General features: G+C 42.5%; 1 protein-coding gene across 8 annotated transcripts in view; it reads right to left on the reverse strand.

Moving 5' to 3' along the window:
* Positions 1-14,872, reverse strand: part of tacc2 (transforming, acidic coiled-coil containing protein 2) — a 99,512-nt gene that overhangs the window by 56,191 nt on the left and 28,449 nt on the right. For 7 of the 8 annotated variants that reach the window (XM_031905207.1, XM_031905212.1, XM_031905210.1 and 4 more), the window contains 2 exons: positions 13,419-13,547; positions 5,470-11,580 (listed from right to left, as the gene is read on the reverse strand). In XM_031905207.1, coding sequence (XP_031761067.1) covers positions 5,470-11,580; positions 13,419-13,547 — 6,240 coding nt within the window. Of the gene's footprint in view, positions 1-5,469; positions 11,581-13,418; positions 13,548-14,872 lie in introns of those variants that run through there. The other variant, XM_031905215.1, reaches the window with a different exon arrangement.

Here is a 14,872-nt window from a genome sequence, read left to right on the forward strand (position 1 = left end):
GTCCTATTACATTGTAAGCGCCTTAGGACAGATATATATAGTGCTGTTTTGAAAGCTTCAGTCTCCACCCTAAAAAACATCTTTCCTTTATTTATTCTTCACCTATTACCTGCTACCTGACCCAACACAAACTGCTCAATCACCGGCTGCACCCACGTGTCATCAATTACAGTGCTACAGAAGTGGTCACCTGAAACACTGCAGCCTTTGCCAGTAGATAATGAGAATTAAACTAGAGGTGATCAGGAGCTGCAGCCATCTAAACAGGAGCCACTACTTAGGTGGCAATTTTAGCCCCAGTATGTGCAGTAGGATAATAGCCTCTGACTATGGCTGTGGGATAGCAGGTATAGTAGGGAGAGATGGTGCCTATAGTAGCAGTGGGGGGATAATAGTCTCTGGGAAGGGACTGGGGCTGTGGGATAGCAGGTATAGTAGGGAGAGATGGTGTCTATAGTAGCAGTGGGGGATAATAGCCTCTGGGAAGGGACTGGGGCTGTGGGATAGCAGGTATAGTAGGGAGAGATGGAGCCTATAGTAGCAGTGGGGGGATAATAGCCTCTGGGAAGGGACTGGGGCTGTGGGATAGCAGGTATAGTAGGGAGAGATGGTGCCTATAGTAGCAGTGGGGGGATAATAGCCTCTGGGAAGGGACTGTGGCTGTGGGATAGCAGGTATAGTAGGGAGAGATTGTGCCTATAGTAGCAGTGGGGGGATAATAGCCTCTGGGAAGGGACTGTGGGATAGCAGGTATAGTAGGGAGAGATGGTGCCTATAGTAGCAGTGGAGGGATAATAGCCTCTGGGAAGGGACTGTGGCTGTGGGATAGCAGGTATAGTAGGGAGAGATGGTGCCTATAGTAGCAGTGGGATAATAGCCTCTGGGAAGGGACTGGGGCTGTGGGATAGCAGGTATAGTAGGGAGAGATGGTGCCTATAGTAGCAGTGGGGGATAATAGCCTCTGGGAAGGGACTGTGGCTGTGGGATAGCAGGTATAGTAGGGAGAGATGGTGCCTATAGTAGCAGTGGGGGATAATAGCCTCTGGGAAGGGACTGTGGCTGTGGTATAGCAGGTATAGTAGGGAGAGATGGTGCCTGTAGTAGCAGTGGGGGGATAATAGCCTCTGGGAAGGGACTGTGGCTGTGGGATAGCAGGTATAGTATCAAAAGGCATAAGCCAATAACTTACAATTCCATTGTTGGACTGTGAGAGAAAGCCAGTACAAACACAGTGAAATGGCACCTTGGCTGGAGTCAAACCCAAGGCCCCACTAATACAAGGAAGTAACTATACCCCCTGTATCCCCCTCTGCAACACTAATGTTTTTTAAAACCTTTGTTGCCAGGAACAACTAGCGACCTGTTTGGCTCCCATAGACTGCCGATAAACACAACACAGCGCTTGTTTTTCCCACAGGCCACAACGGAACATCCAGCTGCTAAATATACCCCAGCCTTCCCATTTATAGAAAATGTTGGTCATAGCTCAGAAATAATGACAAAGGCTAAATCATACCGCCATGTGCGAGACTCGAATTATCTCAAATATAAATAAAATGCCCAGACAGTGGCAACGGATACTAAAAAAACATCATTCCATTCCCGCAGCTGAAGGAAACAAATTTATCATAACACAGAAATTTGCTTCTAAAACTATTTGTCTTCCAGCTCGTGGGCCTGTCAGTAGGAATGTCTCCTCGCCAGGAGCAAGCGTCTGCTTTATCTACTCGCTTGCAGGGCTGTGCGTAGGTGCCTGTCCGGTCAAGATTTCCCACATCGCCCCTGACGTGCTGCTCCCTGTATAAGCAGCTTGTTTGTATTACCTATCTGACTTCACTTAAAAGATACACATTTCTAAGCAACTGTCCAATATACATTCATTAAGTATATTCAGTGGTTATAACAGAGTTAGGGCTCTGGTACACGGGGAGATTAGTCGCCCGCGGCAAAACTCCCTGCTCGCGGGCGACTAATCTCCCCGAGTTGCCTTCCCTCTGCCATCCCACCGGCGAACATGTAAGTCGCCGGCGGGATGGCAGACGCGGCGGCGCGATTTCGCGCAAATCGCCGAAAAAGACTCGCGAGGCTTTTTCGGCGATTTCCCGAAATCGCCCCGCCGCGTCTGCCATCCCGCCGGCGACTTACATGTTCGCCGGTGGGATGGCAGAGGGAAGGCAACTCGGGGAGATTAGTCGCCCGCGAGCAGGGAGTTTTGCCGCGGGCGACTAATCTCCCCGTGTACCAGAGCCCTTAATCTTATTGCTCTCCCTGCTTAGCAACGGCAGTATCTGCCACACACAATGCATTTCCTAATTGGAGAGAACCATGGCATTCAATGCCCCCATGGCCGAATGCTGCTGTGTACTATATTTTTGTTACATAACAAACACATTTTTTCCTAAACTATTGTAAAAGTCCTAAAGATTTGATTTTTTTCAGCCATATTATCCATTACTATCCTATCTACTAATGGCACAAATGCTGAGATATTTGGCACAGGAATGTTTGAGCAGCTGTCACTGAACATCAATTTCCATACTTTTCTTTTAAATAAATATATATATATCTATAGTGCTGAAATATTCCACAGTACTTTACAGAAATTATACATCCCTTATTTGCAGATTGTGCCTTGGCTGGAATCAAACCTAAGACCTTAGGGCTGCGAGGCAGCAGTGTAAACATTGCACCAGTTGTAATTCATTTTTAATTCAGCTGGTGAGAATCACTTTGGACATCCCTGGTGTGTCCCACCTCATACAGGTATCAGACCCCTTATCTGGAAACCCATTATCCAGAAAGTTCCAAATTACGGAAAGACCATCTCCCATAGACTCCATTTTAATCAAATAATTCACATTTTCAAAAATGGTTTCCTTTTTCTCTGTAATAATAAAACAGTGCCTGTACTTGATCCCAACTAAGATATAATTACCCCTTATTGGGGGCAGAACAGCCCTATTGGGTTTATTTAATGGTTAAATGATTCCCTTTTCTCTGTAATAAGAAAACAGTACCTGTACTTGATCCCAACTAAGATATAATTACCCCTTATTGGGGGCAGAACAGCCCTATTGGGTTTATTTCATGGTTAAATGATTCCCTTTTCTCTGTAATAAGAAAACAGTACCTGTACTTGATCCCAACTAAGATATAATTACCCCTTATTGGGGGCAGAACAGCCCTATTGGGTTTATTTCATGGTTAAATGATTCCCTTTTCTCTGTAATAATAAAACAGTACCTGTACTTGATCCCAACTAAGATATAATTACCCCTTATTGGGGGCAGAACAGCCCTATTGGGTTTATTTAATGGTTAAATGATTCCCTTTTCTCTGTAATAATAAAACAGTACCTGTACTTGATCCCAACTAAGATATAATTACCCCTTATTGGGGCAGAACAGCCCTATTGGGTTTATTTAATGGTTAAATGATTCCCTTTTCTCTGTAATAATAAAACAGTACCTGTACTTGATCCCAACTAAGATATAATTACCCCTTATTGGGGGCAGAACAGCCCTATTGGGTTTATTTCATGGTTAAATGATTCCCTTTTCTCTGTAATAATAAAACAGTACCTGTACTTGATCCCAACTAAGATATAATTACCCCTTATTGGGGGCAAAACAGCCCTATTGGGTTTATTTCATGGTTAAATGATTCCCCTTTCTCTGTAGAAATAAAACAGTACCTGTACTTGATCCCAACTAAGATATAATTACCCCTTATTGGGGCAGAACAGCCCTATTGGGTTTATTTAATGGTTAAATGATTCCCTTTTCTCTGTAATAATAAAACAGTACCTGTACTTCATCCCAACTAAGATATAATTACCCCTTATTGGGGGCAGAACAGCCCTATTGGGTTTATTTAATGGTTAAATGATTCCCTTTTCTCTGTAATAATAAAACAGTACCTGTACTTGATCCCAACTAAGATATAATTAATCCTTATTGCAGCCAAAACAATCCTAGTCGGTTTAATTACGGTTTAAATAATTTTTTTTAGCAAACCGAATTATGGAAAGACCCCTTATCCGGAAAGCCCCAGGTCCTGAGCATTCTGGATAATGGGTCCCATACCTGTACCAACAGTTTATATACAGAGGGTAGATGAGCTGGTATTCAGTGTAAGACTGGGGTTCCCAGGGCCCTGCCACTGCCCACCCCTTGGCCAACTGGTGCTCCAACGTCCCACCATATAGCCGCGCACCTCCACCCACTGCCCACTCAGTGGGCCAGCCCGACACTAGTGGGTATTGAACTAAGCCTGAACCAAAGTAGCAGCAACATATCTGTACCCATACTGTGATAAACAGTAAAAAGACCGATCCTATTAGTTTGACTCCCTATTATTTTGGATATATTCCCTCCCTTCCTAAGCAGTTCTGTGTATATTTAGCTCTCCCAGGCTCCGTATTCTGTGTTTCCTGCCCACCCAGCAGATAACAAGGTGTTATCTATTCACCAGCTCACTCATAGCTGCTTGCTGTTTCTCTAACAGAAACCACATGTCCTGTGTCTATATATTTTACTTCTTCTGGGCAAGGTGTAAAGTACAATGAATTGCCGTTAAACCCAATCAAAAAAATTGTCCCACCATGCCCCCAAGATTATTTAGAATTTTAATACAGCTATCGGTTCTGGAGAGCAAGGAAAACAATTATTAAGCAATATTGCTTTAAGAATGAAACCCTGATGTTGTTTGACTACAGCTCTCAGCATGCCTTAACCTTCATAATATATTAAAGTAGCTGGAATTTGTAGTCCAGCAACAACTGAGTAAAGTGTGATTGAGCAGTAATGTTTAGATCTCCTTTAAATGAACATTATGTGGAACAATGAGCCCCAACTCTGTACCACTTACTGTTATACCAATGGGTTCATGTACTGATACAAACTATACAGGGAGAATGTATTCCCTTATTGTTAAATATAAGGATATTAGAAGTCACGGATGAGTACCATGACCGTATAAAGTAGTGATGTGGAGGCCAGATGGGAACCTACATAACTTTTACAGGCTGTAGGGCCTTACTATGCTGAGCTTCTGCCTCTAGATGTTGGTATTTACAGATTTATGCCTGTCTGCCCCATCCCTTTTGTGACATCAGAAAGGGGTGGGTCAGTGTGGGTCTATAAAGTCTCAGGTGTGGGTAAGATGCGGGTGGGTTAGGGTCAGGTGTAGCCTGATTTCAACCCACGCATCACTAGTATAAACATAGAACTTCAAGGTGACTTCTAATATCTTTATATTTTAAAGACAAGGATTTATTACAATTTATTGTTCATTATCGTTGCTTATATCAGTAAGTCATGTGTCACGGGTGACATCACTAAGTACCCACTCTAAATGATGACATCAGTGAGTTCTGTTTGCAAGGGTATAATACACAAAAGTCATGATAAAACATTGTAAAACTTATTATTACTATTGAAATTCTATAGATAACTTTAGCTGTTGTACCTTTGAGTAATGGTTCCTTCAGCAACCAGCCTGGGACTTGCGGGACGAACAAGAGGTTCCGGGGAGGTAGGTGTTGCACTTTTTCTGGTGGATGTCCTCTCAGAATGTAGAACACTGCGCAACTTCTGGGTAAAACTGTAGGAATCAGGGGCTGGAAAGGTTGGACTTCTGGTGGCAGTATTAACAGCAGTTGCATCCATGTGTGGTGAAAGAGGCTTATCATGCACTGGATTTAGAGTCGGACCTCCTGGGCTGGGCACTTGGGAGTCAGATGTAGATTTTGAGAGAGGAGGAGGACTAAGTACCATAAAATGTAGGTCCTTCTCTTTTGTTGCATTCTCTTTAGAAACTACTTCCATCTGTGTGGAGACATTGTCTACTGAACTGGGTCCTTGCTCTTTAAGTACAGATTCTGCTAGGCTGGGTTTAGTCTCCTTAGTGAAAGGCCCAGAAGAAGTATGTCCCTTCTCTTTTATGGCAAGACATGAAGAAGACAGTTGGTTCTTGTTAGTGTCGTGATCTGTCATTGTAAATTCCATCATTTTATGGGTCTGGTCTGTAGAGGTGGCTTCAATCTCTTTTGTGACGGAATCAGTAAAAGATAATGTTTTATGTTCAACAATGGCTTCTATAGGTACTTGTTCTTCCTCAATGTTGTACTTATCTATAGAAGTCATGTTCATCTCTTTAGCAGTGCTTTCCATCAAACTGGATTCTTTGCCTTTAGTCTCTGTAGAAATGTGCTCCCTGTCCTTGGCGTTCTTCTCCCTGGATGCATTTTCTTCCAAGGTGGGTTCCATTTCTTTAGTGACAACAGCTGGAGAGCTGAATTCCTTCTCTTTCTGGGCTATATCTACAGATGTGATTTCTGTCTTTTCAGGTACATGTTCTTTTAAGTTGGGACCGGTATCATTAGTTAGAGTCTCGACAGAAGTCAATTCATTTTCTTTTGTAGCAGGTTCTACAGGAGCAAGTGGCTTCTCTTCAGATGCATGCTCTTCAAAGGCATATTCCATTTCTGTAGAGACAGCATGTGCAGAAGTCCTTTCCGTCTCATTCACAGCAGGATCTACAGAGGTCAGTGCCTTTTGTTTAGGTACATTCTCTTCCAACGTGGGTTCAAGCTCTTTAGCAGCAGCTGAACTGAATTCTTTCTTTTTCATGAGATCTACTGAAGTGGGTTCTGTACGTTGAGCCCCCTGTTCTGTCTCCGTCTCTTTAGTGACTGGCACAGTGGCTTCCTTCTCATTTGTATGGGAATCTATATCAGAGAAGTTTTGGTCTATAAAAGCAGTTTCTTTAGAAGTCTGTTTGTCCTCATATTTGAAAGGGTATATAGCTGGTTCAGGCTTTGGAAAGGCGTCCTTAATCTTTTCCTTTTTGCTGCCATGCTTTACAGGCATGCATGGCTTGTCTTTAACGACATACTTTAACAAAATGGGTTCATTCCCTTTAGCGCCATGATCTGCCAAAGCACGATCCATCTGTTTAGTAACCGGCATGGTTGAAGTGTGCTCCGTCTCATCCGTAGCAGAGTCTAAAGTATATGTCTTATCTTCTGTAACAGCATTGGTAAAAGTGAGTTCCTTATCTTCGCTAGCAGACTCCCTACAAGTCTGTTCCTCTACATTGCCAGCAGGCTCTCCAGAAGTCAATTTCTTCTTCTCAGTGGCATCCTGGAGAGAAAGGGGCTCCACATCCAATAAAGATGATATTTTAACCTCACCGATAGGCAACAGAGGCAGAGGCTTCTCCATTTTATTAGCAGGGCCTTTAGAAGCTGGTTCTGCTGTTTCTTCAGTATCAAGATCTAGGGAACCTGGTTTCTTCTCCTCACTAACAGCCTTTGCAGCACTTTCTTGCTCTAACACCTCAATAGGGTGTTCAAAGGCTAATTCTTTTAAACATTCCAAGGGAGGTTGTGTCTGCTCCATAATACCATATTTACTACCATGGGTATCTACAGAAACCATTTCTGTTCTTTGATGTGGAATTTCTAAAGTATAAACACTATTATTTTCATCCAATATTATTGTGCCATTTGGCTCCAAAGACCTTAAATCCTGCTCTTGAAATGTTAGTTGCACTGGTAGAGGAATAGCATCAGAAGGCAAGCTTTCTCTTTCAGTAGTAGTGGAGCAAGGTTCGTCAGATGAACATTCCAACTTGGTAGGAGCAAGACATGGAATATCAAATAGTATTTCTGTCTCTTTAGAAGTGGGGTATGCCATGTCAGACAGTATTTCTGTTTCTTCTACAGACCATGGCACATTAGATAGAATATCTGTGTCTTCTGGGCCAAAATATAAGTCCGGTACTTCTTCTGTAGAAATACTTTTAGCCAGTGGCAGAGTTAACTCTTCTTCCATCTTACTGGAATCGAGTGCTCCATCTGACATTAGAGTATTGACTTGAACTTCATCTGTGTGATCACCAGTAACACCATTACCAAACTGCTTTAAAAGTGGAGACAGAATGCTTTTCCTATCTTTTACAGCTAGATCTACATTCCCTGTCATTTGAGTATTGTTGGAGGCAACACATTTTTCTTTGGCTGGCTCTGTTTCATTAGATTCTGTGTCTTGTTTCACGAGGGAATCTTCCACCTCTAGTGAAGGGAAATCTGAGATTTGGGAAATAAACCCCTTATCTCCCAGGCTATCCTTGTATGCCAGCATCTCCTGAGGAACTTGGTGGATCAAAGGAACTTGGCTTTCAGTTTCCTTGCTTTGCTCAGTGGATGCACTTTGTAGGGATAACTCTATTTCAGCAACAGGTAATCCTTCTTTGGTATTGGAAGTTTCATTTTGCAAATTTGAAGGCTTCTGAAAATCATCTCCTGTCGTCTTTTCAATATCTGGGCTAAATTCAAGATTTTCTTTACAAACAGCCTCAGGATGTTTCTCTGCGGGGCGAATTTCCTGATGTGTATCTTGGTGCTCAGTGGCCAGTGTTTCCTCTGATTTTACAGCCTGTGCTCTATGTTTTTGTGCTACATCTGGAAAAACACAGTTTAAAAATTCCTTGGGTTTGATTTGTACAGTATCCAAGTTCCCATCATGCAACAGAACCGCTGCTGTATTATCTACAAACTGTATGTCATCAATATGTTTGTTATTTTTATTATCACGGTTTTCTGGAGATAATGGGAAATAAAAATCTTCCTTATCCTCTGATTTTGTAACTTTAAAGACGCTTTGAAAATTGACACCATCTTGTTCCAACTCATCCAACTTGGCACAATCTATTCTCAGCAGGTTGTCTTCTAGGGGTCCAGTTTCTGCTCTTCTGCTGCTTAATTCTGGTGTTGTTTTTGGAACCTGTGATTCCTCTGCTATTGGAGATTTAAGTATATTGTTTATTTCTTGAGACTCTTTGACCTCACTCATACTAGAATCTTCAGACAGTGGTTCCTTAGTCTTTGTTTCAGGAGTCACAGATGACATTTTGCTTGGCTTAATATCCGGGCATCGATCCTGTTGGTTTAGAAGTCTTGGGCAACTCTCCAGCAATGACAGTTGAATATCTGTGCCAGAAGGAGATTGCACAAGGTCATTATTACATGTACCTGGCATGGTTTCAGATATGGGACTAGTCCTGCTGTCAACAAATGGCAGTCCTTCTAGTGCCTCTGTGAATGCTATTTTGGAAGCACCTTCAGGTGAATCTGCACTAGGTAACTTTCTCTTGTGGTCATATTGTGCAGACCCCCAAGAAAGAATTTCAGATGTTAGATTGCTGTTTAGTTGCTCAGTAGACTCTAAACCAGATATGTTTTGTAAGCTCTGGTTTGTTACTTCAGATCCGGGAGGTGGCTTGAGTTCTGGTTCAGAATATCTAAAAGATGTGATGGTCTCTGTTTCTGAATGCACATCTTGATCAATGCACATGGTTGCTTCAGAGCTATTTGCAGTTCCTTTATAAGCTCTATTGTCAAAAGGTTCCTCAGGGAGCAGCTCCTCAGTTCTAGAATTAACAGACGACACAATAAATGGCAAGACATGTGTCTCCGCACTGGTTATTTCTTGTGTACACTTCTCTTTTGAAGTCTCATTGCTCTGGATTTCTCTCACAACCTGTTCCATATCAGTTGCAATGACATTAGCAGATGACAAGCTGAATGCTTCCATTTGCTTTACAAGCTCCTTCTCCACATATCCTGTACTTTTAGTTATATTAGAACCAGCTTCGTGAATATTTTTGGATGCTAGCTGAAAATCAGAAACACTATTCAAGGGGTCCTCCAGCAGTTCTGGATCTTTTGAAAGTTTGACAGGATACAAGAGACTGTCAGAATCTGGGTTGGGTGTTTCCTCCAAGGACACTTTCCCTTGCTGACTTAATACAGTTAGGGGCCCCTCCTTATTCTTTATAGTCATGCTTCCCAGGATTGTACTGGAATTTTCCCCTGTTAAGGACTGTAAGGCTTCAGCTATTGTAGTTGCAGGGGAAAAGTTCTGGGTTGGCTGAACTGTAGCTGACTCCTGTGTTGCACCATGTGGCTTGAGGTTTAGAACGTTCACATCACACAGAAGGGATGCTGATAATCCAGCATTAATGCTCTCCGTCTGCTCTGTGGTGCTCACACCTACATCAGTATGACTTTGATTTTGACTATGTATGTTTTGGACTAAAGCGTCACTTAGGGTTGGAGCCACAGATAAATTGACAGCCTCTGTATCATTCTTTGCAGTTTTCTGCCGTTTACTCTTTGATTTGTGCTTTTTATTACTAATGTTACTCTTCTTATTTGCTTTAGTACCTTTCTCCTTTGTTACTGCTTCTTGCCTTGGCCCCTCATTGTACTGTTCCTGTTCTCTCCTGTACTTGGGCTCTTTAGACTGGGAATCTGCAATGGACTTTTTGGGACTTTTATGCTCTTCCTTGACCGTATTAGAATTACTGATTGTTACCTCAACCTCAACATTGTCTGTGGTAATATCAGGCAGACTACTACCCTCTGAAGATGGATCCAGAGCAAACAGACTATGTCTTGTAAGTGTGAAGCTCTTACTGTCTCCTTCAGGATTTGGACCATATACATGATGTGAGGTGGTCCCTTCAGTTACCTTATTCTCAACATTGCCCTTTGCTATATATAATTCAGAAGGACATTCATCCTTTAGAGAAGAATTGTCTTTCTTGGCCTTCTTTATAAAGTTATGATTTTTATTGTCTTGACTTGTAGACCCTGAATCAATATTGTCAGACTGGTTTCCCAGTTTCAAGTCTTTAGAGACAATCTTGCGAGCACTGAGAATATCTATGGTATCTGTTTCCTTGGACTGCGTTTCAATAACATTTTGATAACCAGTATATTCAGCCATCTGTCCCAGTAGAAGGCTCTCCTTGTCTATGGCGGGCTGCACAGACTGTGTATCGACGGATGATGTAATAGGCTTATGGTTAATTATGTCTGGACATCCCATATGCTCTGGCACTGCGACAGAGGGCGCAAACTCTAGAATTGCTGGGGTTTCTTCACTTCCCTCATATTTGTCTGTTAATATTCCCTCCTGGATTGGCAGTTTGTCTCTATCTTCATTCTTTTCTGAGCTGCCATCTGCTATATAAGGCTGGATTAAGCCTTCCACATCACTTGTCTGGGTATTTACACCATCTGCAGTCAGGGGCTCACTGACAAAAAAACTCTGCAGACTTTCCTGTGTGTCCTGAGCAGTAACACAATCTTCTATGGTTTGAACAGCAAGGTTGTCTGAGCTTCCCAGCAATCCCTCTGACTGTAATGGACCTTCCTCCATTGGGGTTAATAATGGGGGTTCTTGTGTTAGATGGAGAGGGAGTGCTGTTTCTGGAGCACTTGTCTCCTCTTTAAGCAGTGCAATCTCAGTTTCCTTGGCATTTTCCGAAAGGAATTCATTGTCTTCTGGTTTTATGTCTACAGTGCTCTGGGAGGCAAGAGATGCTTCTGACTTGCTTGGTAATTGTAGGTCCCCTCTACCAACAGGCTCTTCTGTTTCATCCTTTGGTAACAAAGTGGAGTCCTCGTATTTATTATCTGACTTAACTGGGAGCTTTTCAGGGAGCACATCCTTTCCCCATTCTCTCAAAATTCCGATGAGCCCAATTTCCTCTTCCATTAATTCTCCACTGGGGGGAAACATGGCAGCCAGTGAGATAACGTGCTCATATTTCATATATAAGTTTGCTTTAGCAGATGGAAGCAGAGCATAATCAGGCAGAAGGCATCAGCATAGTATGGCCGGCTATAGCATAATCAAGCAAAGTAAGGCCAGCAACAACATGCAGAAATTAGGGTTCATGCAAATCACAGCAACAAAGACCCACAATAACCATGTGCCACATGCCAAGGGCCAGGCTGTAGCATTCCATTGCTTTGAGTAAGCGTAATCATATCACCCAACAGGCTGAAATAGCATTAAAATAGTTCATCAGTGGTTGAAGATATCCTTGCTATACATTTTATTGACAGTGCCACATGCATCACTACTTATTCATTTTATATTGACTTTGCATTACGAATAGTAGGGCCACCAAATCCAAAGACCATCAGCTGTGAACTTCAACTCCCAGCTTCCCCTAAGAACTATGCTGAGCAAAAGCTCAAGGAGGCTCATAGACAAGACATTTGGCATCCCTGGTCTACAGGCATCAGTCTGAAAGGATAAATGAAGTCGTTGGCAGCTCACAGAACAATATGACAGCTCTGATCTTCTGCCAAACAGATGAGACCATAGTGAGTGCCTCAGTGAAAATGAACTTGCAAGAATGCCTGAGGCCTAGAATGTCCTGGCTCGGTATCGTTTCTGAGAGCAATTAGCCACATTCTACCACCTCTACAATACAAACCTGTAGGAGGAAGCAATCTTTCATACACTAGTTTCTAATAAAGGGACTACTTCAATATTCAACTATTGATTGATCAGCTGTAGAACTAAACTGACCCCTAAGGGTGACCGGGCTCCTGGGCACTGTTGTATCATGTGCCTGTGGAGCAGTCTTTTTTTTAGATATCTTGCTGGGATAAGTTCATGTGCAGTGTGCTACCTTGTGCTGAAGGGTAATTGTTAGCATATGCGCTCAGTACCCTGCCCACTGGGGTGGCACACTGTGATAGAACTAATGGCCACACAGAGAGCAGCTGGTGGGCAAAAGGTGAAACCAAGAACATGGAAATGGACCTAAGGCCACTTTGTCTTTGCCCTACATATACAGGTGCACACTAAGAAAGATCACATAAGGAACTCTGCAGTGGCTTAGCCAAGAAGTTGCACAATGTAGGCCCTAGCATGCTACTTGTGTGTTTGGAGGGGTTAAACGTGATGGACTTTGGTCCCAACTTAACTATGCAACTTTGTTGTGTCTGTCTGCATCTTTATCAGTAGCCTTGCAAAACAATTAAGCTAAACTGTGGGGTTGACCTCATGGGGGACCCACCTTAAAGACCAGTCAAGGGTGCATAGCTATTCTGTGTATTTACTGTTTGAATATCAGTGGAACTATAGCAGGGTGCCTGTTTACATATCTCTGTATCTATTTTATCTGTTTTTATTCTAAAACAAGACCAGACCAGCAAAGCTGCTACTAAACCACATGAACAGTTATAGCTGCTCTTCAGGACGACTGTCATTATTTTTCTGGTACAAGAACACATTAATTTATTCTGTGGTTACATTACACATAACTATAATTCTTTCATCCATATTTCTTGTCCCAGTTTTTGACAGAAGAGAATGAATTCAACAGGTCCGTGCATGATTCCTGCCTGGCGTGTAGTTACATGATTAACCCCTGAAAGCTCACTAATTGTGGCCATGCCCAGTGCAGACAGCAAGATGCAACACAGCAAGCTTAGGCAGCCCCCCTGGATCGTGTTAGAATAAGGAATAATAAATAGCTTCAAATAGTATGCTCCAAAGCCGCAGCTGTTACAAAAGAAACACATTATGAGGCATGCACAGTGATACCTAATGGTTCCAGGGTGTGGGCTACTGGTTGATCCCTTGTCTCCCAGGCCTGCTATATAAAGATCAGCGAGCGGAACCGCAGGAAGCAGCTGTCCTTCCTCCCAGCCATACGGCATTGGGACCTCTCCACTGCAGGAAAACAGAAAAATAATATCAGTGAGCACAATGGAAGTATGAGAATGAGTGCTGAGAGAGCAATGTCATTATTCCACTAGCTGGGCATGGCGGCCGGAAAAATAATGGGGATGATGGAAATGAAAATTGGAAAATAGGAATGAGGGTGGTTAATGACTTGTGTCAGGCTGCTGTATGCTGAAAATGTATTATTATTATTAACATGTATTTATAAAGCGCCAACATATTCCGCAGTGCTGCACAATAAGTTGGTTTCATACATTGCACATACAGAGTCACATACAAAGTAACCAATAACCGATACAAAGGGTGAAATGGACCCTGCGCAAGGGGAAAAGGTTGAGACACAAGGGGGCTGATTTACTAATCCACGAATCCGAATCCGAATGGGAAAAATTCGGATTGGAAAACGAACATTTTGCGACATTTTCGTATTTTTTGGCACTTTTTCGTAGCCGTTACGACTTGCGCAAATTGTCGCAACTTTTTCATAGCCATTATGACTTTCGTGAATTGTCGCGACTTTTTCATAGCCATTATGACTTTTGCGAATTGTCGCGACTTTTTCGTATTGAGCGCTCGAAAAAGTCGCATAATACCGATCATTACGAAAAAAACGCATTCGGGCGCTTTTCGGACGTTCGTGGATTAGTAAATGTGCCCCAAGGTGTGGGAATTACACCACACACCAATACAGTGCACTGCACCAATAATTGGTTTGTGTAGGGTTTTAGTTCCCCTTTAGTGCCCCTTTAAGGGTTTCCTTTGCATTACTCTGTCAGTATTCTGTTTTGCTTGCTCTAGCTTCCATGAAGCTGTAATGGCTTAGCATGTCATTTTAGCCTTACCTGAACCACCATTCTCTCAGAATGGCTGGCTCCAGCCGTCCTAACTCATCATGGCCCACATTTGTATTATAATACCTTTCCATGAAGCAGGGGGTGTACTGAACAGATATAAATGGAATATGTCACAGAGCATAACCACTGATCAATAAAATTCATTTTATTAAATTGTCATAACTGTGCACATACATCTGGGAGCTCATTTAACACCATTTGTATACAGGGAGCAGCAAAAGATTAATTCCAAAGACACTTTTTGGGTATAGGGGGCTGCTAGAGAAATATATATTTAATGAGTGCAGTTATTTTATGCATGTTATACATACCTCCATGACATCAGTTCCAAAGTAAGCAGAGTGTATAAGTACTCACCGAGAGCAGGTAACCCTGTAGGTGCTGAGTACCAGCAGCACCCCATTATATACTATATTTGCCTTGCACTTGAATGCCTAGACACTTGAATGGTTAAAACAA

The sequence above is a fragment of the Xenopus tropicalis genome, chromosome 7 (genome assembly GCF_000004195.4).
Source record: "Xenopus tropicalis strain Nigerian chromosome 7, UCB_Xtro_10.0, whole genome shotgun sequence".
In the NCBI taxonomy this organism is placed as follows: Eukaryota; Metazoa; Chordata; class Amphibia; order Anura; family Pipidae; genus Xenopus; species Xenopus tropicalis.